The 24,051-nt window shown below is 44.0% G+C and overlaps 1 protein-coding gene across 1 annotated transcript in view; it reads right to left on the bottom strand.

Moving 5' to 3' along the window:
- LOC144774087 (transient receptor potential cation channel subfamily M member 2-like) overlaps positions 1 to 24,051 on the bottom strand; it is a 900,698-nt gene that overhangs the window by 94,326 nt on the left and 782,321 nt on the right. Inside the window, 1 exon segment of the mRNA XM_078659113.1 lies at positions 20,986 to 21,157. Within this exon segment, the coding sequence (XP_078515239.1) occupies positions 20,986 to 21,157 (172 nt within the window).

Raw genomic sequence — 24,051 nt, 5'->3', positions numbered from 1 at the left:
ATTCAGGGTGGAGTTGAGCGCAATACATTTCCCCCATAGGACTTCCTTAAAGGCATCACAATTATTGCCCGGGGAGGTGTCTTCAGGCCTGTTAGTTGTGAAATACTCCGTGATATCTAAACACAGTTCTGTACGAAGCACCCTGTCTCATGTGAGAGAGACTGGGAAGTACCATTTGGGAGACGTACTTGGGACCGATCCCCATTGTAAGCAAATCACTAAAGGGCAGGGGCCCGAAATGGAGAAGGGAAATATCTTAGCCTCACTAAGCATGCCTAGTGATCTTTGATTAATACAGCTATAATCCAATCAGGAAAAAGTGCGGTGGACATGAGAGTAGAATTTGTAGTCTCTAGTCTGTGGGTACAGGGTTTGCCAGGCATATCATAGGCATAGGTCATGAAATCTCTACTTTATATCTACATTGAAGGAGCCTGTGTCGGATCTGTGTGCCATCTAAATCCGACTGCCACGTGAGATTGAAATCCCCTATCAAAATCGTTGGCCCTTCCGCAAAGAGTTTTACTTTATCTAGCAGAGTGTTGAGAAAGCTTGTTGGCCTGTGTTATCTGCATACGTAGCAATAAAGGTGCATAGCGTGCCCCGCAGAATGCCTTTGACCAAGACCATCCTACTTTCTTTATCAGATTGTATATCCAAGGGCTGGAATTTTGTTGAGGAGTGAAATAGGAGCACCACTACCCGGCGCTTAGTAAGCACTGATGACCTGTAAATAAGGGGATATTGTCTGTGTTTAAGCCTCAACTCATCGGTTCTCTGAAGATGAGTCTCCTGGAGGGCCATAACATCAAAGTGCTGATCCGTGAGGTACTTCCATACTTTTTGCCTCTTCTGTGAGGAATTAAGGCCTTTGACGTTCCACAAGGCTATTGTGATCTGCATCTTGTCAATTGGGACTCCCCCCTCCCTCCTCTAGTTCTTCTCCCCAGCGCCTTCCCAGCAAGAATCCCGGGAACTAGATCTCCCTGAACCTCCCTCATTAGACATGCACCTGCCCTGTCACTCCTAGGCCCAGTAGTTATGTAATGCCCCAACCAAACCCCCCTCCACCCCCTTCCCATCAGTGTGAAAGGAAAAGTAAAAGAAGAAAAAAACAAGAGTAAACAATCCCCAACAATACCAACTGGAACTTATGTTGAATGGAAGATGACACCCCAACCGTAGTTGAAGTCTCCCACTCAGTGGAGTTGGTGGATGGCGTGACCAGTAGTCCCATCCGCGCCCATCCCGGGGGCTATCTCGCAGCTCAGGTTGCCATTAGTCTCTAACTCAGTTCTTGCTTGGTGGCTAAGTGCCTCCATCATGTAGCTGGTCAGGAAGCCTGAGCCGGAAAAAACCCCATAAGGCAGCACATGGTCTTCCCCTTCACGGGTTCCTATGATGCCACTTGACTAGAAGCAAGAAGGCGAGAGAGTCAATATAGTTCTCATTTGTAATTCCCTCTAGTAGACTTGGACCGACCCGCCGAGGAGGAACCCCCTCAGCCGGAGCCTCGTGAATTACCAGCAGTGGATTCAGGATCAGAGGCAGGTATACCCAGCATGTCCAATCCCTCCCTCAGTTCAGTGATGTGACGTTGTTTGTTGTTGAATTCAAAGCTCAGACCAAAGGGATAAGTCCAACGATATCTGATTTTATTGTCTCTGAGCTTAGATGTGATGGGTCAGAACTGCTGCCGCTTCAGCAACATTGCAGGGGCCAAGTCTTGGTAGATGCTACATGTGTGGCCTTGGAAGGAGATTGAGTCCTTTTTTCTGGTGGCTGCAAGGACAGCCTCTTTCACCTTATAGGAGTGAAATTTCACAAGGACATCTCTCGTACATTTCCGATCTCCAGTTGCCATTACTCCGACCCTAAGCACCTGCCCCAACTTGATCCTAAGGACCTGTGGATGAACGATTTCTGCAAGGAGGCCTTCCAAGAAAGGCTTTAAGTCCGGCCCCTCCGCTCCCTCCTCCAGGTCCCGGACCAGTAGGTTCTCTCGTCGGGCCCTGTTCTCCAGGTCCTCTGCCTTCAGTTGGGTTTGGTGCAGTTGATCTTGGAGGGGGTCGATCGTATCTTGCATGCTGGAACCACGTTTGTTCACCTCCTGGGTCTGTTCCTCTTGCTCCACCACCCTGACCCCCACAGAGTCCACATCAGACTGGAGGGAGGCCACTTGGTCATTGAGGTCACTTTTCAACTGGTCGATACAGCCCTCAATGACGTGGCTCAGTTCCTTCTGGAGCTCCTCCTTTAAATCACGCAGTGAGGCCATGAGGTCGTCTTTAATAAAGGCCATGTTGTCGGCGGTGTCGTCACAGTCTTCTGGAAGGGGTTTATCTGCTGGAACGAAGAAACAGGAGACTCCAGTCATGGCTTTGGTCACTGTTTTCTTAGGCCGCATAGAGGCGAGCCACCGGCAATCACACTGTCACTGCTTCAGTGCTCTGCAGCAGCCACGCTGTAGACCCCGTAAGCTCAAAGTAATATCTGTAACTTCGTGCGTACGGATCTCCTCAACCTCCTTGTCACACCCCCAGGTTGCCGGTCACCTCTAGAGACAACCCAGTCTTCACTACCGCAGAGAGCTGCCTCCTAGAGTGGCTCCCCGTCGGCCAGTCCACCATTAGCCCTGACCTCGCCGCAGAGCTGTTGTACTCCTCTCCATTACGGCTCGTGTCAAAAGCGTGATTGCAATATCAGTTCCCTTCCGGGAGCAGCCCTGCTTCCGTGAGGGTGGGCGCCGTTACATCCAGTTCAACTGATGCGGGCTCTACAGTCCCCAGCGTAGAGCAGAGGGTTCTCACCAGTACTCCAACGCGGCGTCAGGACTCAAGGGGGCCTTTGCAACTCTCAGAACTTGCTATGTGAGGTGCTTAACATGTTGCTGGTCCACCATCTTGAGGTCAGGCATCGGCCTTCAGACTTTCTCTGGCCCACGCAATGATTGTTGCTCCCCTGAGGCTTGCCCCCTCACAACTGCCCCTTGCGGCGTAAGTGGAGGGTATCGCCGACCTATTCAGGCAGCAAGGTCTCACTCGCACTCCTCCTACTTCCAGTGGATGCCTGCAGCCGAAGTCCTCCTGTGCCCCCAGATGACCGGCAACCACTCCTCCGGTTCCTCACATACGTCGACAGCGCTCTGTCAAAGTGATCGGCCCAAGTGCAGCTAACTGCGCTGTCACCGCCTCACTGGTGGGAGCCGAGATTGCTGGACACTTCATTGAATCGTAAAATGGCTCCAGTGGCTTATGCAGGCGCAAGGGCATCCCGTTTCCACCTCAAAGCATCTCCGACGGGGTGCCTGGTGGAAGCGCTCAGTTAAAGTGCCAGAGGTCACATCTAAACCGTCTCCTGTGTGGGTGGCAACCCTGCCGAGCACCGCGGTAGCGTTGAAGATGGTAGCCTTCGGCGCTGGCGAGCCCAAGGGAACTCTGGCACCACCACAGCACTCCTTCACTGCCGGCACCAGAGGTTCTCCGAGGGGCTCCTCAGATGCCCTAAGTGGTGAGGCTACATTTCCCACCTATGACTTTGGCTCTGGTGTCGTGATGTGGCTGCTTTCGCCCCGAGACACTGGTGCGGACCGTGAGCCGAGACGGATTATATCCGCTCGGCCATCTTGCCCGGCACGCCCCCCGAATAGTACATTTTACCCCTCTGCTCTCCAACACTTTCCCTACTGATGCAATGACTGGAGAGGGAATAGTAAATTTTACCCCTCTGCAATCCAACACTTTCCCTACTGTTTAACTGACTGCAGCGGGAATAGTAAATTTTACCCCACCACAATCCAACGCTTTCTCTGCTTTTGCAATGACTGGAGTGGTGTTGGACTTGGCCCTTTTTGCAGGTTCACCCCTAAACTTTTTGCATTTCTCCCAGCCTCTTTCTCTGTGTAGTGTTAGTGGTTTTACACCTCTGGGTACTTTAGCACTGTGGTCCAGTGTAAAGTGCTGGTGCTCTGTGTTACATTTAGTGAGAGTGGCCTTCCCTCCCATAGGAATGCATGAGGGATCCCCTGCTCAGCGTGTGTCAGTGGTAATTCCTGTTATGAGCGGAGCAGTATGGTCAAGTCTGGTATGTATGAAATTGTGAGAATAAATGCTGCGCAGTGGTGTGCGCAGATTCATTATGACTATATGAGAAATGTCACTTTTAGAAGTTGGCATTTCTGTGTGCTATGTGTCTGCCTGCCTGATGTGAATTGCATGTCTGGTTTTGGAGGGACAGGGCAGGCTGAGGTAGACATGGATTGAATAGAGAGATCTGCAGTTGGAGTATGGGGAGGGGTGACCCTTTGATCTGAGCAAGGCTGTGCCTGACTAGGTGAATGATGGCTTCACCTCCCATTGTGCTTCTTATGGCAGACCCCCTCTTCCTGAAAGAAAGGATGCAGCCTTGTAAACAAAGTGCTCCAGGACCACACCAAACTGGTTCTGATTGGGTTCAGTGACTTGTGACTTTTGAGAACAAAGACTTTTAGTGATATAAGTAGAGGGGCTGTAGCCCCATGTTGGGGGTCAGTTCTTGTGCTGTTCCTGACTTGCTGAGGGGCTTGCTGCAGCTGGGGCCCAGGAGGACCGCCATGGGGGCTTACCTCCCTGCTGGAGGGCCCTGTGTGCTGGCCTCCCTGGGCCCAGCTATGTCCCAGGGACCATTTTGCTTCTTTTCAGCCTCTAGGACTTTTGGCTGCATCTAGTGCCTTGTGAGTGCTTTTTTTTATTTCCCCCGAAGAGGAAAAGTGTGTGCTGCGCAGCACTGAGCTGCAGATTTTTGGAGAGTGAATCCCCACGACAGGGATTTGGCCGTGATGTCTTGGGAGTGGGTGGCCACCCCGCTTTATGTGTATTATGGCCGCGTTTTGCCGCCTCAACACTTCTGCTTTTTTTTGGCAGTGGAGCCCACCCCGCTGCTTTATGCCTTTTACGGGTGCCCACCCCGCTTTATATTTTACATTAAGAGGGAGACTACCCCTCATTGCCGCCATGAAGAAAAGGAAAACCGAAATCACCACTGTGGCCCCGATCGCCAAGCCGGTGGTCAGGCAACCTCGCCTGAGACGTGGGCGGAGCCGGAAGTGAGGCAGTGATGCTGTCGGTGGAAGCCCCCGGGTGAAGAGCGAGGTGTGCGGCGTGGTGAGCAGGGCTCCCGTGACTTGTTGGGATCCCCAGCGCCAGAAGGAGAGGGTGAAGGCAGGCGGGAGCCCACCTCGCCTACATGGCAGCTACAGAGTGCAGCAGGATCCCCAGCGAGGCTCTCATTTGAGAGAGAGCCCCGCGTGCTGCCCGCCAAGGAGACCAGCGGAGTCCTGCCCGCAGTCTGGTAAGTGGAGCTGGTGGGGAGGGGGCGTATGTCGAGGCAAGCTATCGGTGCCTGCCCCCAGTGTTGCTCCCCCTAAGTCACAGTGTTAGTGCCTGAGCAGTCCCGCCAGAGAGCGGTCTGCTCCCATGTTGTTGGCCTATTTCTTAGAGGGCCCAGTGCTGGTCCCAGTGCCCCATGTCAGTCTCCGAGCAGCCCCTATGACAGAGGGCCGCTCCTACGATGGGGGGGCACGTCGGGGCACATTGTCGGTGCCCGTGCTCCATTGTGGGGTATGCTTTAATTAAAGAGCCCGTGTGGCTCCAGGAGAGGCGCGCAGTTAGTGCCCATTGCTGAGCGGGCCCTCCATAGCAGGCCACTCCAACACGTGGGGACAGTTTGGCCCTAATTACCCAGAGCCCCGTGGGGGCTCCCGATCGGAGCACATTATCGGTGCTCCTGCTCCTGCGCCAGCTGCCCCGCCTGACAGTGGGTAGCAGTGACATTTTGCCACATTGGTGTTAGAGAGCCCAGAGGGGTTGAAGGGGCACAGACGTGCCAGGGCCCATTCATGATGGCCACAGTTGCCCCGCTTGACAGTGGGCAACTGCAAAGTTTGTTTGCACATTTGTTCATTAGGGCACAGTAAGCGCCAGGCCTTCCTTGTTTCACAGCTGCCCAGCAATTAGTGGGCAGCTGATACGTTTAGACCATCCTTCCTTTGGGGGCATTGTGAGAGATAGGGGTGAGATGCACTCCTCTGCCCTAGCGCAATGGCACACATGGACCCTGCTGCATTGGCAGCGCGCCCTGACATTTTGGGCACAGGGCATTGGAGCCCCTTTCAGAAGGCCAGCTGGCCAGGGGGACTGATATGTTTGTAGGGCGCCAGGCCCTAATGTGATTTATGTGGTGCTAGGAAATGTGATTCATATAGTATGATTTACACACCCTGCTTGATGCCTCTAACTGTGGTTTATGTAGGAGGTTATTTGAATGATATGGTTTATGCTTGGGAGGTTATCCTCCACTTTGATTTATGCCCCTAATGGGAGTTATGCTTAGGAGGTTATGGTCTAATGCCTTCAGACTTATGAGATGATTGCATAATGTATTTATGCTGGTGAGGTGGGCGCAGAATGTATTTCACGCCTAAATCTGATACTGTGCATAATATGATTTGTGTTACAGGATGATGCTGAGTATAGTGTTTGACAGTAATTACTGGTTGTGTTCTATGTTTATTATATGTTCTACATTTACTATCTTTACTAAGTGATGGTTCTGATAGTGGTCCAAGTGGCCCTGTCATGTGTACATAATCCCCTGTAAATATTTCCCAGTGCTAGTTGGCACAGTGTATATTGTGTGATTACTATTCTAATGTGTTTTATGATAACACAAAGGCTATTTGTGATATAACCTTGTGTGGAGTTCCTTTTGTGGTGTGCCTAGTTTGTTGTTGTTCTGTGGGTGTTGCGCAAACGCTTGACACATTGCCTCCGTGATAAGCCTGACTGCTCGTTCCAAACTAACAAGGGGGTGAGCAGGGGTTACCTTTGGCGTGTAACTCCCTTGCCCTGACTAGAGTGGTGGTCTCTGCCTGGCTTTGGCGCAAGCCTTAGCCAACCAGAGATCCCATTTCTAACAAGTGGGAATAGTAACAAAATTTTTATTAATTATAATTGTTATTGTTGTGTTAATTGTAGTGGGAATAGTAAATTGCGGCTTTTGCAATGCTATAATTTATGTAATTTTATCATTATTGTAGTTAGAGTAGTACATTTTATTTTTGTGTAATGTAAAAGGTTTTGATACTGTTGTGTTAGGTGGGAGTGCTTATGTTTATATTTATTTAGTACAAAAATGTTTTTTCTTTAATGTATTGGGAAATGTATATGAATTTATTTTAATTTCCAATACATTTTGTTGTAATTTATCTTAATATGTGGTTTAATTTTATAATAATAATATTTATAATTTTAAAATTTTTTGTTTGTAAATTATTTTAAATTAAATTGAAAAATATGTGTGCTTTTTAATTTATATTCCAAAATGAAATAGTTTACTTTTCGAATACTTTGGGGCACATTTTAAATGACGGTCAGGCCGCATCCGACAGCTCGTCGAGTGCGGCCTGACCACCATCTGTTGCTGTGATCCAACCAACGCGGTTGGAGGCAGCAGGTGGACGGACAGTCCAACGCTCTTTGACCCAGTTGGACCATTGGAGGGTCAATAAACCCTGCATTAGGAGTGGTGCCTGCTCAGGCAGCGCAGTAGGGATTACAATGTCCCTTTCCTCCTGCCTTTCATGGTGGTTTGCCCGCCATGAAAGAGCAGATGGAATAGGACTTTGTGGGCCCCTAGTAGTGCCCCCTTTCCCACTGGCCCTCCACTATAGGGCATGGGAGCTCCTATCGTGCTCCTACACAAACCTGCGCCGTGTGGCAGGCATCACATGGTGCCTGCCACACAGTGCATGGATGTTTTAAAAGTGTATATTATTTATTGAGGCTGATGCTGCAACTCGCAGCACAAGCCTCAATTGAAAATATACACTTTCCGGCAGCTATGAAGGTGGTTGCATCGTATTGAGGACAGGGCGACTGCTGACTCCTTGTTATATTAAGTTATATTAAAGGCACTTGTTGAGCGCACGTACACCAAACGGTTTCATGGCGGTTCGGCATCCTCTACGGTGCGGACCGCTTGAAAGTCCAACTGGCATCATAATGATGCCCTTTAAGTTTTTGGTATATTTAAATATGTATATTATATATACTCTTTCACAATTTGACCACATTTGCCTTTCCAAATCTCTTTCACAACATATTATAGAAGCTCAAATGTATCCTATTGTCATTTTGGATCATGCTATGGTTATTACTTCCTTGTATTTCTAGCTCTTTTATCTCCTTTACCTCTGAATTGTTTTCCATAATGATAATGCTTCCATCTCTCCTTCCTTGCTATGGGATACTTTTAAATAAGTGTGGGCCGAAAATACGTTCCGCTCGCGGAATTTGCGGATTTTCTGCAATTTCGCGATCCGCGAATCTCGCGAAATTGCAGAAAAAACCGCCCAAGTTGAAGCTAATTTCTTTGTAACCATTTACAAAATGGTTACAAAGAAATTAACTTCAATTTGGGCACCTGCTGTAACCCTGTAAGTGATTCCTGAGCGGAGCCTCGTTGCCTACTTGCTATTCTCTGACCCTGCTCTGACCCTCGAAGCAGGGTCAGAGAATAGTTACAAGTATGGCATGAGGCTCCTGTCCCAAAAATTAAACCTCAACAGGAAGCACTTACAGATATAAGCAGGTGCCAGAGTTGAAGCTCAAATTCAGTAATGTTTTAATCAGCCCAAAACATTAGTGAGCACGGTCGAGGCTGGGCATGTGTGCTTTATCCCCACCTTTGCCGTCGAAAATTAGCTATAATACTTGAGGGAGGTCTCTGCATCCATGAGTTTCTCGAGCGTGATCCCCGTGTAGTTCCTGTGACCAGGAGGCTGCTTTCTCCTCATATGATGCTCTGCTCGCTCTCGAACCCTTTACACAAGTGGCATGTGAACACGCATAGAAGCCCCGCCCGTTTGGCCCCGCACACCACACACTAGCAGTATGAAACGTCTTTCCGTCCTTTCCTCAGTATGATGGACAGCTCACTCAGGGACCTCGTCGCCTTTTGGCGCGGTGGCAAAGTTACAGGCACACATGGTCAGTGGAGACAAATCTTCTGGCCCTTTACACAGCTGCAGTGTAGGAAAAGCACTATACATTTACCCAACGAGGTAGCACTTACTGATTAGCCAGTAGAAAGTTCTCCAGTTAAGCATAGTGCAAATTGCAAAAAAATCAGCGATTTTGTGGGAAAATCTGCAAATTCGCGGATTTTGTTTGCGATTTCGAGCGAATTCGCGGACCGCAGATCCGCAAAATTCGCCCATGCTTACTTTTAAAGCATAACAAAGAGACATTATTTTGTGCTGTGTTTTCAAGACTAAAAAGAGTTGTGCCAAGGAATATACTGCTTTGGTTTCTTCCATCAAATCTTTAGAGAAAGCATACTTTGCTTCTAAACTGTCAGCTGATCTTCACAATTTACTTCAAGCGAAACTAAAATGTAATTCTATTTCTGCTAATGAGGCAAACTCTATCCTTCTCAAAAAGAATGCACACTATTATTTTGGGAAAAAGCAAGCAGGGAAAGTATTGGCAAATTATTTAAAAATTAGGAAGGAGAGATGAGTTATTGATTCAGTCACCACCATGCAAGGTAGCTCAGTTACAAATCATAAGGATATTTTGGAGGAATTTGTTAAATACTAAAAATCTCTATGCACTCCAGAGCTTACGGCTCAGCCCTCTACTAATATAGACTATTTAGATCAAATTTCTCACTCAATTCCCCTGAATTCTGATTTTCACTCTTTAGATGAGGATCTCACTCTGGATGAAGTTTCACAAGCATTACGAGTATTAAAATTGGGGAAAACACTGGGCCCTGATGGGTTTATAGTATAATTTTATCTTCACTTTTCTAACATTCTGCTTCCATATTTCAATTTGGTAATTCTTCTTCTATGTCTGGGACTATTCAAGAGGCCATAATAAGTCTCATTCATAAAGAGGGTAAGGATCTCCATGATTGTAAAAATCATAGGTCTATTTCTTTGTTAAATTTTGATTATAAGATTCTTGCTAAGCTCCTAGTTCTTTGTTTAGAGTCCCTCCTCCTGTATCTTATGGGAAAGGAGCAAGCAGGATTTATTAAGAGTAGACTTATATTCGACAACTCACGTTTATTGTTTAACGTTCTTAGTAAAGCCCCTTTACTTAAATCCTCACATGCAGCCATACTAATAGATGCAGAAAAAGCTTTTGAAAGAATCAGTTGGGACTTTATGCTTAAGTCTTTAAGTTGGCATGGTTTTGCTTATATTTATCTTTTGTATTATTCAATTCAATTCAATAGGCTTTATTCGATTTTCACAGTATTAAAAATCATAAAAGCAAGTACATACAAAAATACATCTATACAGACCAACACCAAATAATAACTTCTTAGATTAAAAAAGTATTAAATCCTTAAGGTGAATCTATCGAATAGTTAGCAGTTCATAATAAGTTCCGTTATCTTAAAACATTTTTTTAAAACTTTGTCATAAACATTATGCATGCAGGGTTCCCCAGTTGCTACAAGTTCAAATACGCTGGCCTACATTGCCGCCATGCACCACCTCTCACGTATTGCTTAATCCATCTACAGCGTTCTTTTTTTATATAGTTTGCAGAACATAACCAGATGGAAAGTGGATTGAGATGACATGTTGTCACATGGGCAGGCGGCCAGGGTTCTATGCCAGTCGTTTTTAGCTGGGAACGTCACTAGACGGTGGAATAGATTAAATCTAAATCTGGTCAGAATGAAGCGTTCAAACCCCAAGGTCACAAGGTTTAGGTAAGGTTGTATTCTATGGGTGGTCAACAGCAATTGATGTTCGGGCACAGTTTTCTTAACCCCTTTGATGCTCATGACGGAACGGTTCCGTCATGAGCGTCGGTTGAGCTGTGCTCATAACGGAACCGCTCCGTCATGAGCCCGTTGGCTCATTAGAACGTTCAGCACAGCGCAGGAATCTGCGCCGCGCTGAAGGTGTTAATGACCTCCCCTCCAATTCTTATTGTATTAAAGTGCTCCTTGCATAGATGTTTCAAAACTTTCTTTGGGATTTCCCCTATTAACTTAGGGTTACTGTACCATTCTGACCTTTGAATATCGGTCAGCACCCGCCTGACATACTCAAGCCATTTAATTTGCTTTACATTATCCAGGGCCATAATATCTCTAATTATTCCCTGATTTAGGCCAAGTTCTTGTGTCGCCCAGACTCTGCCCCAAAACAAAATTGGTTGGATTCTAATCAAGTCAGTTAAATGGTCCATACCTAATTCTGCGTGGCAATTATAAACCGATGTGCCCTTTGGAAGGGCCAACAGGTATCTAAAAAAATTATTTTCAGCAATTTGGAGTGCTGTTACATCCTGGTACCCCCAAATCCCTGCACCATACAGAGCAATGCTTCTGCATTTTGCCACGTATACATTGAGCATAATTTCAGGCTGTTTTTTACCCAATTTACTTGCGAAGTTTATAACAGCCACGATCGATCGCTTAAAGGCCAGGGTCCTATTTTTCACTTCTGGGCCCCAAGCACCCGTTCTTTCAGTTACAACCCCAGGTATGGGAATGTTTTAGTATCTTCTACTTGGAGGCCTGCCACTTTAAGTTGTTTGCACCTGCCACCACCTTTGCCACAGCACATCACAAAAGACTTCTTGGCGTTAACTCTCAGGCCTCTAGCCTCCATGAATTCCACATACTTAGTCAGGGCCTTTTGTGCACCCACCTTAGTCCTAGCCATCAACACTGCGTCATCCGCATACAGGAGGGAAACTATCTGCCTATTGCCATAGCTCGGTGAGTCGATGTTACTGGCCACCAATTCCTTTTCTAGACTGTTCGTATATAATGAGAAAAGGAGTGGGACCAGCACACAGCCTTGTCTCACCCCCTTCTGTATGCGGAAGGACCCAGTGCATTCCCCCCCAATCCATACCTTACTTTGGCAGTTGCACCTGAGTATAATTGTCTCAGAAAAAGAACTATAGCTGGGTCCACATTCATCTCCTCTAATATTTCCCAAAGTTTTGTGTGTACTACACAATCAAAGGCAGAGGAGAGGTCGACAAATATTGCATACAAGCAACCATCTTTGGCCCTTGTGTACTTCCCTTGTAGCAATACAAAATTTAGGACCTGCTCAACCGTGCCCATCCCTGACCGGGACCCATATTGTACAGGGGTTAGAATATTGTGTTCCTTGGCCCACATCTGTATTTTAGTCAGGACCACTCTCCCTGCGACTTTCATTAATGAGTCCAGGAGAGATATAGGTCTATAGTTTGATGGGCTTTCCCTATCACCCTTTTTATAGATGGGAATTATCACTGATTCTGCCCATGTTTTGATAAAACCTGTGGCACAACATGCACCCAAGACCCTCAAGCAAAGTGGTGCCCATAGATCAGTATTCATCTTGTAGAGATCACTAGGGATACTGTCTGGTCCCGGGGCTTTATTATTCTGGGTTGAGCTTATGGCCATTTGTACCTCCTCAAGGGTAAACTCAAGTGGGATGGGGAGAAAACTACTCTCTGTTTGCGATTCCTCTTGGCTACTGCTATAGACAGTGGAAAAAAATTCTATCCAGGATTTGTCATCAATGGCTATTTCCATCCTAGCCATCTCTTTATTGTTGAGGAAAGGTGTGTTAACTACCTGCCAAAATAATTTCGCATCTTTACTCTCAGCGGCCTTCAGTAGATCCTGCCATGCTTAATCTTTGATTGTTTTCTTTCGTTGGCGCCTAGCTAAATTATATGCCTTCCTATGTGCCCATATCGCCTCATGATCCCTCGGTTTGTTGCTTAGTGCTAACTTAAGGGCCGTATGCGCCTTTGTGCATTGAGAATCAAACCAGCCCTTAGTTTTATTACTTTTTTTGGTACGGGTCCTGGTTAAGGCACTCTGAATAGTAGTAGTGATATTACTAAATGCCTCCAGAATTTCACCATTTGAGGACTTCTCCTCTAAACATAAAATAATGGGAAGTAAGGCATTTTCCACTATTTTCTTGAAAGTTTTTGTTTGGTCTACCGAGCTCCATTTCAGAGCGAGACCATTTTGCCGTGCCACTACTAGGTCTTGTGACCATGCCAGAGTCTCAATAGTGGAGGTATTTTTATTTCCTGGGGCACTAACAAGCATTTTCAAAGGTAAATGGTCGCTCAGTCCGATGGTAGGGATCTCATACTTAACCACCCGACCGGCAAACCTGTTAGGCATGATGATAAAGTCAATGACAGAATGAGACCCCCTTGCTAAAAAGGTAGAGGTGAACTCCATCTTGGGAGAGCACAACCTGTTTGCAAAGCCAAGGTCAAGGTTGGCAATGATGTTATTTAGTATTTCCCCTTTCTCATTATGCTGAAAGTGACTCCTACCCGCAGTCTCACCCACCCCATATTCTTGAAACCCACATGTTTCACTGTCACATAGGTTTAAGTTAAAATCACCTACCTTTTGTATTATGCCCCTCAGGCAGCAGTATTGGTGAACGGTAATGTCTCTTCCTTTTTTCTCTTAAGAGAAGAGTGAGACAGCGTTGTCCGCTCTCTCCTTTATTATTGGTTTTGGCACTTGAACCTTTTCGCTCCCTGATTCGCCTTAATCCCTCTATTTCTGATTTAATTTATGGTGATCATCATTTAATGATTGCTGCATATGCAAACAATATTCTTTTGTTTATTACTTCTCGAGAAAGATCTTTCCCTTCTCTTATTTGGGAATTTTATTTTTTTAATTAAAGTAAAATGGAAATTCTCCTACTTACCAAATATACCTTTAATCATTCTTCTCATATTACCGGTTTTCAATGGTCTACTTCTGCTAAAATTAAATATCTGGGTATTTGGATTACGAATTCTATCTCAGAAACTATAAAAGTCAATTTTGAAGATTTAACTTTGAAGATGGAAAATATTCTGTCCTCTTGGAATCCTTTATTTCGTTCATGGTGGGGAAGCCTATATGCGATTAGAATGATGGTCTCTCCTATTGTGTTAGATCTCCTTTCTATGTTACCAATTCATATCCCCAAAACCTTTATTAAAAGGGTTACTTAATTACCTAAAAACATTTCTAAGAAAGAACGAATAGCCGTAACTGTTTTGCAGCGACCAAAATCTGCTGGTGGGATCAATTTTCCAGATTTATATTCTTATCATACAGCTTTTTCATTACTACAAGCTACTTTATGGATGTCTGAGTTCATTTCACCTCGTTCTCCACTATGGTTAGAACTCAAGCAAGCTTGCCTTATGCCCTTCACTTTTCAGGAGATTTTGTCTATATCTTCTATTAAATCGTTTCTTAAATCCCTAGTTTTAAAGCAAACATTTTCATTGATTAAGTCCACTTGTCTCCCAACCCAGATATCGCCTTCCATATTCCTTAAAATGCCAACATGGTACAATCCTTTAATGCAGATTAATAATATGCCTATTTTTGGGCGTACTTGGAAGGATAAGGGTATTATGTGGGTTCATTAACTCTTCCTTGAGGATGCTCCTATTTGTTTTCCTCAATTTTGTGATATTTATCAATGTCCTCGATCCTTTTAGTCTCATTTTATCGTACTGATGAATACGGTTCTTGATAAGTATTTTTCTATTCGTAGTCCTTCTTCTAGTGTAAAACTTCTCCCCTGTGGAATTATTGAGTTTCTTAAGACAGGTCCTAGAGCATCGGATATTTATAAATATTTCTTCTAGCTGGATCCTGCTTGAGCCAAATCCAAGTCCAAACTTTTCTGGGAGGAGGGGTTGGGGGTAATGTAGACTGTTGTTTTCTGGAACAAGATATGGCACATATTTCTGATATCTCTAGATCGGCTAGAATTACTCAATCCCTATTTTATCTATCACAGACTTTGCTTTACACCTGTAGGTTGTTCTAGGTTCCTAGGGGTTTCTGTGTTGGTCTTCTGATTTTCCTTGAGCAGATCTTCTACATATGTTATTTCAATGCACTTAGACACTCTCCTTTTGGCATAGGGTCTGGTCCAAAATTAAATAGATTTTCCATATGAAAAACTCTTTCAATATTCTTGATCGATTTCTGGGTACATTAGCTCAGTCACTTATTCCATCATTCCCTAATGACAAGCTATTAAATATTTTATTGGCAATTGCATTTCAGCATATCATTTTTAATTACAAATCATCAGCTACGTTTTCATACAATTACGATGCCGTAGCAAACAGCTTCGACCCTCGGTCGGAGCCGATCCTACGGCATCCTAATCAGTTGTTTGGAATAATTTCTGACCGACCCATTTGGAAGGAAAGGAATCCAAACTGGATTTCTGAATAGCTTCTGACGGGCTCTGAAAGCCTTCAGTAATCCCAAGGGGAGCTCCTTCCGTCTGAGGGATTACAATGTCAGATTCTGACAACATTTTTGTGCCGGCCTTTCCGACTGAGAAAGGCAGTTTGAAGTCGACTTTGGGGGCCCTCAACAGGGCCCTCATGGGTGCACAGCCTCCGGTTGGAGGCCGAGGGGGCACTTTGATCCCTGCACCCGTGGCAGACATCTTGAGGTGCCTGCCACGAGGTGCAGGGATAAACTGCACCTCTTATCTTTACAATGATAGCATGTGTTCCGGTCGGAATCCTGCTGCCATTTAAAAGAATAGGTGTATGACTGAACAGTGTTCGGTCGCATCCTAATTGCTGGGTTGGGACTGCCGACAAGAGGTCGGTTGGTCCCAGTACCGAATCTGTTTCGGACAGACTCCGGTCCGTCCAACATCGAAATCTGGCCCAAAATGTGGTGGGATTTTGTGTGTTCGCATCATAAATTGGATACTATGTATATGATGAAATGTGTTCACTCTCGTCATGTTTCAAGGGGAATGGGTTTCTTAATCAGGTTGGAGGTACTTTCTCACAGAACGTTTCTACATTTTCGGAAAATGTTCATCCAGCGTAATTATTTTATTCTCCGTCTTTTTTTAACTTCAATGCAATTTTTTATGCTGAAGATATTTTGTAGTATTTTTCATTAATGTTAGGTCTTTGATGAGGACGTGAGTTATTTATATTGTATTATATCTAATATTTAGGAATTCAACATACTCCTTCCCCCCTCACCTATTTTCCTTCATATTTCCATCCTTCTTTTCCCAAAAGTTTATAAATGCTTTAAGGTTTTAGATATATCATTAATTGCTATCTATTTGCTATTATATATTTTTTATGTACTGATGTATTTTATAACACTAAATAAAGTCTTTTTGAACACAAAACTATTGCTAGGTTGTTATCCCTACATTTCCATATTTCTTTCTAATTTCACTGGACTCAACAAGCATGCCACTTTAAGAAGTCCCAAAGACCACAAAAGCACACTAATGATATTTTCCTCTAGAGAGTGGTGTGTACAAGTGTGATTTATAAGCTATTGGTACCTTTTCACCTTCATTAAAGGTTAGGTATGTGAATCCACATCTCCCTGGGATGATTCGGATTACAAGGTTGCGTACTTTTACGCGTGTCTGTAAATGTGTTGTTGCTAACATGTCTGTTTGCACTGAACGCAAACTTTCTGTGTGTTTTTGAGTCCAATTAGTTGATCTGAAATCAGGTTTGATTCATTCATAGAGAGGTTTAACCCTTTCTGCGCAGTTTAGAATGTAAGTTCTTCCGAAATTCAGGAAACCTAGAATTGACTGTAGGATTTTCAGAGTTTTTGGAGGTTGGAGCAGCGTACATTTTTCAAAAAAGTTGACTGCCAGGCTTTTGCCTTCACTTGAAAGTTTGTATCCTAAGAATAGGACGTTGAAGTTGGCAATTCGTGATTTTTTAAAATTGAATTTGTACCCTTCAGTGGCGAATCCAAGAATAATGGTGTTCACTCTGTTCAAGTGCCTGTCCAAATCATCATCTGTAAGATATATGTCATCAACATAAGATAATGCCTCATCATCATACATTTGTAGTAACTCTGTTACTCTGGCTGAAAATAACCCTGGACTATTCTTGAATCTCTGGGGGAGACGGCAAAATTGGCCTTGTGTCCCCATAATTGAGAAAGCGGTCAAGTACCTGCTTCTGTGCAATGTTTTGACAGAAGAAACCATTAGAAATATCTAATGTTGTTTTGTATTTTTTACGCACGATGTTATTCATCAGTGCTGCACTGTGTGCATTTTGTACTGCAAAAGTTCTGCAACAAGAGTTTAAATGTCTGTAGTCCAAAACTAGACGATATGTATTGTCTGGTTTGGAGACAGGAAACAAAGGGTTGTTCATGGACGAGGTGCATGTTTCAATCACCCCTTGGTATTCAAGTTGATTTAAGATCTCCCTGACCTGTTTTTTCGCTTCCTGTTTAACAGGATATTGCCTTTGCATTGCCGGTTGAGTTTTCAATTGGATTTTATGGAGAGGAGAGTCCTCATCCCATCCTATGTAATTTTTATATAATGCTAGAGCCTGAGCTACAGCCCATTTTCTGGCATAGGTGTATTTTTTATAAATTGGAATATTGTTTGAGAAGGCTGGCATAATGATCTCTTCGCCACGTGGGCACTCCCTACAAATTCAGGTGGCCAGTCTTTTGCAGCTAGAAGAATGTCATAACCCTTAGAGAGCTTCTCCCAAAAGAGTGCTCTTATTTTCCTAGTTATGTCCCCCTCCATCCGGAGCGTTACTTCATATAACTTATGGGGTACAATAACCCTGGTGTCGTCAGTTTCAACTTGAATGCATTCATTCAAGTCCATTATTTCCAGATGATCCTTCAGGATCTTGCGAGCTATGGTGACTTATGCTGCGCTGTCTAGCATTGTCTGAGCCCACTTGCCGTTCTTGAGTTGCGTCCTCAAGATCCTCGGCATGTCTGATTTTTAGACTTGCTAACTTCTTCTTGGTAAATGGCCGTTTCTTATTTTTTGGAAGGCATTGATCATCTTTGGACTTCCCGCGTTCTTCCTTGTGTTCTGATGGTCCTCTTCTTTCAGATTTCTGTGAGGAAGTCTGAAAGGTACGAGAGGAACGTGTATCAGTATCTTGATATCAGGTTTTCTCAAATTATCCCTATTCCTGAGGTTATACCTCTTTTCAGAGGGCTCCTGTTGAGGAGACCTTCCTCTGGACTGAGAACGCTTCTCTTTAGGAAGTGTCTGTTTAGTGTTTTCCCACTTCTTTTTAGGAGTAGTGAGATTATTTTTAATAAAGATCTTTTCAGAATTTTCTGTTAGTTGGGGTTTTAATGGTTTCCCACCCAAACTATCTCTACCTAATTCTTCATAGGATTTTTCAATGATTCTTGCAAGTTCATACAGTTGCTCAGTAATATCAAGTTCTTTTAGTTTTTGGCGGATTGTCACGGATGCTGCTTCACCTTTAATGTTAGCTAATAATATAGCTGAGACATGTTTGAAATCTTTTAGTAGTTTCATACCCAGATTCAAGGCCGGTTCTGGTCCGTATTTATTGTTTCAGGACGTTTGGTATGACCGCCATAGATGGAACACCATGAGTTTTTGTATAGATTGCAGCAAAGACTGTACCCCAAGCGTCACAGTCCTCCAGGTGTGGTGCGATCCCCATTGGTAAACAAATTGTTCGAATCCTGTGTTTCCCCTGAGGTGTACTATCGGGAAATACTGCCTCTATTTGAGTATTTTTTTGAGCTAACCAGAATGGAATTTGTTCGCGTTTTGCAGGTAATTTATCAATGACTGATTGTATAGTCTGTGGTGTAATTTTATTTGTGTTCCTCTGGTGAGGGGTGTGCTGTGGAATCCTTATAGCAGGTTAGACTGTCAGAGTCCGAATGACATATTGAACAAATTGTCTAATAATTTTAAATAACTGCTTTAGCTGAGCTAATAGTTCTACATCTGTCATTCTTTCAATGTCAGGATGTGGTGTATAGCTGGCTAGTGCTGGCCATATTGCTCCTGGTCTCCCTAGTAGACCGAGCCTGGTAATGTGATTTTGATGTTGTAGGGCGCCTTTAAACTAGAGCTGATGCTCTCGGTATGTTAATGGAATTTCAATATCCTCAAAAGGAATGTATTTCACTGGAGGTTCCTCTACTTTATAGTAGTGGAACTCATGTGTTACTGGATTTGCTGTGGGAAACAGAATCCATGAACAGAATAACTCTGTCTGCCTATATTCATGTGCCTCTATGACAAATATTACCTTACCACCTCTCGATGATACGCCATTTGTTATAAGCTTTATAGTGATGGTCTTCCTTACATTAACCGGGATGATTATAGCATCCGGGTTGGCTTCATTAATGCCTGTAGTATCTAAAATCGGTTGGTCTGCATTTACTGCAGCTCCACTGGTTGTGGTTTCATTATTCGACATTTTGTTGAAAGTTTTTGCAGAGCAAGTTTCAAGGAAACAAATATAAGGTGCACAATATTTTGGAACACTGTATCCTTCAACGTTAAACAAACCAAAAACTAATACAAAGGATTTACGTCCTACTCAGTTTTGGCGGATATTTGATCTTTTACCCACTCCAGACGTCTATTGGAGTTTTTTTACGGGAAAAAAGGGGTCTTTGTGAAAAGCACAACTGAGTTACTTTAGTATTTAGCGTCAAATTAGTGCCTTACCAAACATTGGGCGCCATGTAGTGTAGTTCCTATATTCCCAATAGGCTCTGCGCATTGGAATAATATATACTATAGAATTGACGTACGACTTAGGTCGACTAGGTCTCTGTGGAATATTTTAGACTTAATTGTGAGTGCCAGCTAGCTCAGAGGTCACTAGAAACTTTCTCAAATGAACAAGAAGGGATTAGTTTCTGACAACCCCATAAACATGACAACTTTGTTTCTCCAAGATAAAAAGTATCTCTAGAGTTGTGGAAACAATAGATAGATATTTCACTCAGTCAATGGTGCATGCTTCGTTTCACCAGAGGTGCAGAGAAATAGAGAGACGGGCATTTTCAATAAAAAGTATTTATTGAACAGTCTTCTTTCTCATGCAGAAGAAATGAACTGCCACAATCGTAATACTGGCTGTAAAGTATAATGCGTATAGCAAGAAAAGTATTATAAAATAATACTGCAAAAGCATGGTATGGTTTCTAAGCCATAGAATACATACATAAATAACAATGACTAAAAAGTACTCAACTGGGGCTTCTAAAATACGCCTACTCCGATGTACCTAACCTAGGTCTAGTATGAGGGAAGAAGTAAGTGAGGTGTAGCATAGGTTTAGTATTCTTTGCCAAGAATCTATCCAAGATTTCTCTACGGGTCTAATCAGCTCCGTACCTTGGTTTAGAATGAAGGAGGTCTGGTATCTCTCTGTCTCAGTACTCGATTTCCCAACACCCCGCAATCGGAGCTTGGAAACACTGGAGCTGGATTTCTCGCCAATAGAAAAGACAGCGTCTCTCTCAGTGCGTCTGCTGAAGGGTGGGCTTCGTTCGGTACTTGCTGCTGCGAGCTGTGTCGAGTAGGTAGATAGTCGAACTGCACCAAACAACTGTGTGTTTGCTAGGGCAAGTGTGGGCATATTTATACCTTGAAGGTCCCGAATTTGACGTAAGGTTGGACATAATAACGTCATCAAAGACTCGCAGTTCTTTGAAAATTCCATGAGTTCTTGGACAAATCAATATTCAAGCACGAGGAAGTCCCTGACTGCTGAAGGCGAGTTTTTCCAAGAAATCGTTGTGGATTTTCCAAACTAGTGGAAGTAGCCATGCCGTATTTGGACTGCATGGGCCAAGTCTAAATAGGGCTATGATTTCTATGCCTATGTAAGGACAAGGTGATTTATACCTATATATGGGCATGAATCGGGAAAATTACACTAGGGTCCTAAAATGCTATACAACAGTGGGTGTAAAAGAACCGCATAGCAAAATTATTTTTAAATAGGCAGTACTTTTTCATAAGACTCAAAAACTAAATTGATGATGGTGGCCCAGGGGTGTGTAGGAACCAGTGAGGGTAAACTAGAAATAAATATGGCATGTGACATAAAAAAGAGGGTTCCTTACTGTCCACATCAGCAGGTATCTGCCCAAAGAGAATGAGGTATGGCTGATATATCACATTTCGGAAGATCCAGTCCAACCGCTGCTCATTGTGTACAAGGATCGCTTGTTTAGATACCCCAAATGACACTATCCAGACAGCCAACAGAAAGAGAAAGAAGTAGATGTCCTTCATCTGAAATGAAAAATGAAATAATGTGAAAACTTTAGCCAAAATGTCCAATTTTTTTGCAACCTTATATCAAAATTTGCTGTTGTCAAATGTGCAGAATGTAATGTGGTGATGTCATCATCACTCGCAGAGACAAAAAATAGAGTGCTGCACTGTTTATATTATACAAAGCAGAAATAATCTTGCATGAAGATGCAAAGTACCAAAATAGAGTCCAGATCACAGAAGAGTGAAGCAGATTTGGATTTGATGTCAAGACCAGAGATCAGGTATATTCTTCCTTGCCGTATAATTGAATAGGAGCCAGCTTTTAAGAACAGTAATTCAAGAACACTGAAAAACAATATAGAAACTAATATACCCAGCAGGCTGGGGTGCTAGACGGCCAACTGCTACATTCACAGGAATCTCTTTAGACCTATGTATACAGTCTTTGAACACCCAGCTCTTCCTATTTCTTGCTGCTGGCAGTCAGTTAACTCTCAGGGGCTGATTTAGATCCAGTAGGATCTGGTGGGTCTGGTGGCTCTTTGGACTAAAGCATCCACTACAGGGGCCTGTGTTCGACCTCATGGTCACAGGTTCAAATCCCGGCGGGTCCACTCAGCCTTTCATCCATCTGAGGTTAATAAAATGAGTACCATTGAGTTGGGTAACAATAAACATCTGTTATTCAGTGCCAAGATACCCAAGGGTGAACGTGTGCTTTACAAATACACATGATATGTTATGTTATGGGATCAAAATATGGCGGACCGGATCTCCGTCACATTTGTGACGGAATATTCCCCTCCGCCGAGATCTAAATAACACCCTCTGTTTCCTTCCAACTGCTTTGATTTGGTTAATTTGTTGTACACTATGTTAACGTCTATATTACTGTTTAGAATGTTTCATTTGTGCCATTTATATTGTCAAGATTAACAGATTTTGCTCTAGTTCAATCATACTTAATCAATTGTTATTGCCATTGTTATTCCTAAATTAAAGTTTTATCGTTAATGCGGGTTCCCATTGTGGCGTGTTGATTTGCAGCCTGCCAGGTCTGTTAGCTGGTTGTTAATTGTAGCCAGAGCCAGCCCCTAAGACTCATGACAATAAAAGCCTTTTGAGTCTCAGGGTATCTACTGTGTAATTACACGACCGCTCACCTGTGTCCAGCGTGTCCTTCCATGCACCGCGAGACATCTCCACAGTGCGCTGGGGCTCCATGAACATTTATTGATACAAATAATTCAACTCATTTTTAGTTCGAGCCTCGCAAGACCTGTTGTATCATCTTCTATGGCCTTTGGCATACCCACCAATTTCCATTGGTTGTCATCTGTGTCCTTTAGAAATGCTGGCTTGTTATTGGTAAATTTGAGAAAATGCCCCTCCTTTGCTGCTTGTTTGGCATTTACGCTGTTATAGCGTGTGATGGACCCCTTCTTCCCTTGCCGAATGGGCATTGCAGGGTTTTTTTTTTTGCAATGTCAGTAAAGTAATATTTCTTCCTTACCTGGAGGAAACCTGTGACGCCTACATACAAAGGGCCCATGACACTACTGGGCTGCGCTGCCACTGTGCCTCTTGAACTAGCTGCAGCTATTTACTGCTATCTCTCTGCTTCCAGTCTGTCCCCACGGACACCCCCTCCGAGGCTCTGCTCCCCCTTCACCTCAGCCCCCACCAGCCCTAGTTCACGAGAGCCCTAACATCCATGCAGCATGAGGGTGTATTTCTGAAAGGAAAGGGGTGTACAGCTTCTCTCGCACTGTCACTGGTTTTAAATGTGCTGTTGGCCTCTGCTCACTCAGGTGGCTGTGTGATTGCTAACAAGTAACAGGAGGTTGGTTATTTGCACGAAGAGTCACTGAAACTTGTTTTAAGCCTCAATATAGAGGCCTTGTATGGAAGGTTTCAGACACTTACCAGCAAGAGCCCCATGCTATCTTTTTAAACACAGAAGGAAAGAAACCAGAACAAACCTGAAACAGCAACAAGTAAAATGTCTTTTTATTTTATTTGGGCATTATACATGTTACTTTTAAATTGCGTTAGGGCATCTATTTTTTCTTTGATTAGCGAAGAATGGTGCAGACCACTAACTTGGGGGCCTGAAAGTCCTAGAACGCTGCTGGCTTAGAGTCCACATTAATTTAGCTTCATACCTTGCATGTGTGAAGTGGGACCGAATGACAAAAAAAGGCTGCTCTATTCCTGTGAGTCACTCTGCTTCTTGACTCGCAGGTTTGTGACTGCTGCGACAGTCAATGAAACTGGGAGGGAAGACAGGAAGGGAGGAGGGTCCAGTGAGATAAATGGGGGAGCATGTTCTGTATAATTATAGATTTTCTGGATTTGGCGCAGCATTCATCATCTGCTGAATAACCAGCAAAGTTCAACAAAAGAAATGTGGGCCTAATTTATGAAAAGTGTTGCATTGCTGCGTGAAAAGAGCGATGCGTCACTTTTCATTGCGCCCTCCTTGCGACATGCTGGATGCGTCAAATTTACAGCATGACGCATCATGTCGCAAGGAGTTTCAGATACGTCAGTATTTCTGACGTATCTGTAGGCGCAAAAAAGACGCATTGCTGGAGTGTGTCACAAAAGTGACGCAACTCCAGCAATGTGTCCTTTAAGGGCCTGCGTCAGTCTTACGTCTGCTGTGAGGCCGACCTAAGATATTGACGCAATGGCGTCCTATAAGTGACGCAGTAAAATCTCATAGATGTCACTGCGTTACATCTATGAGGCTTACTTGCATGGGAACGCCCCCCCGCCTGCATACATTATACCCGACGCAGGTATAATGTAGCACAGGGGTTTACAAAGTGACGCATCTGCTTAGATTCGTCACTTTGTAAATACAACGCAAAAGGGGGCATGTTTTATGCTGCCGTTGCGTCACA

The sequence above is a fragment of the Lissotriton helveticus genome, chromosome 8, assembly GCF_964261635.1.
Source record: "Lissotriton helveticus chromosome 8, aLisHel1.1, whole genome shotgun sequence".
In the NCBI taxonomy this organism is placed as follows: domain Eukaryota; kingdom Metazoa; phylum Chordata; class Amphibia; order Caudata; family Salamandridae; genus Lissotriton; species Lissotriton helveticus.
Note: the sequence above shows the minus strand (reverse complement) of the source record. Positions and strands in the feature narration are given on the sequence as shown.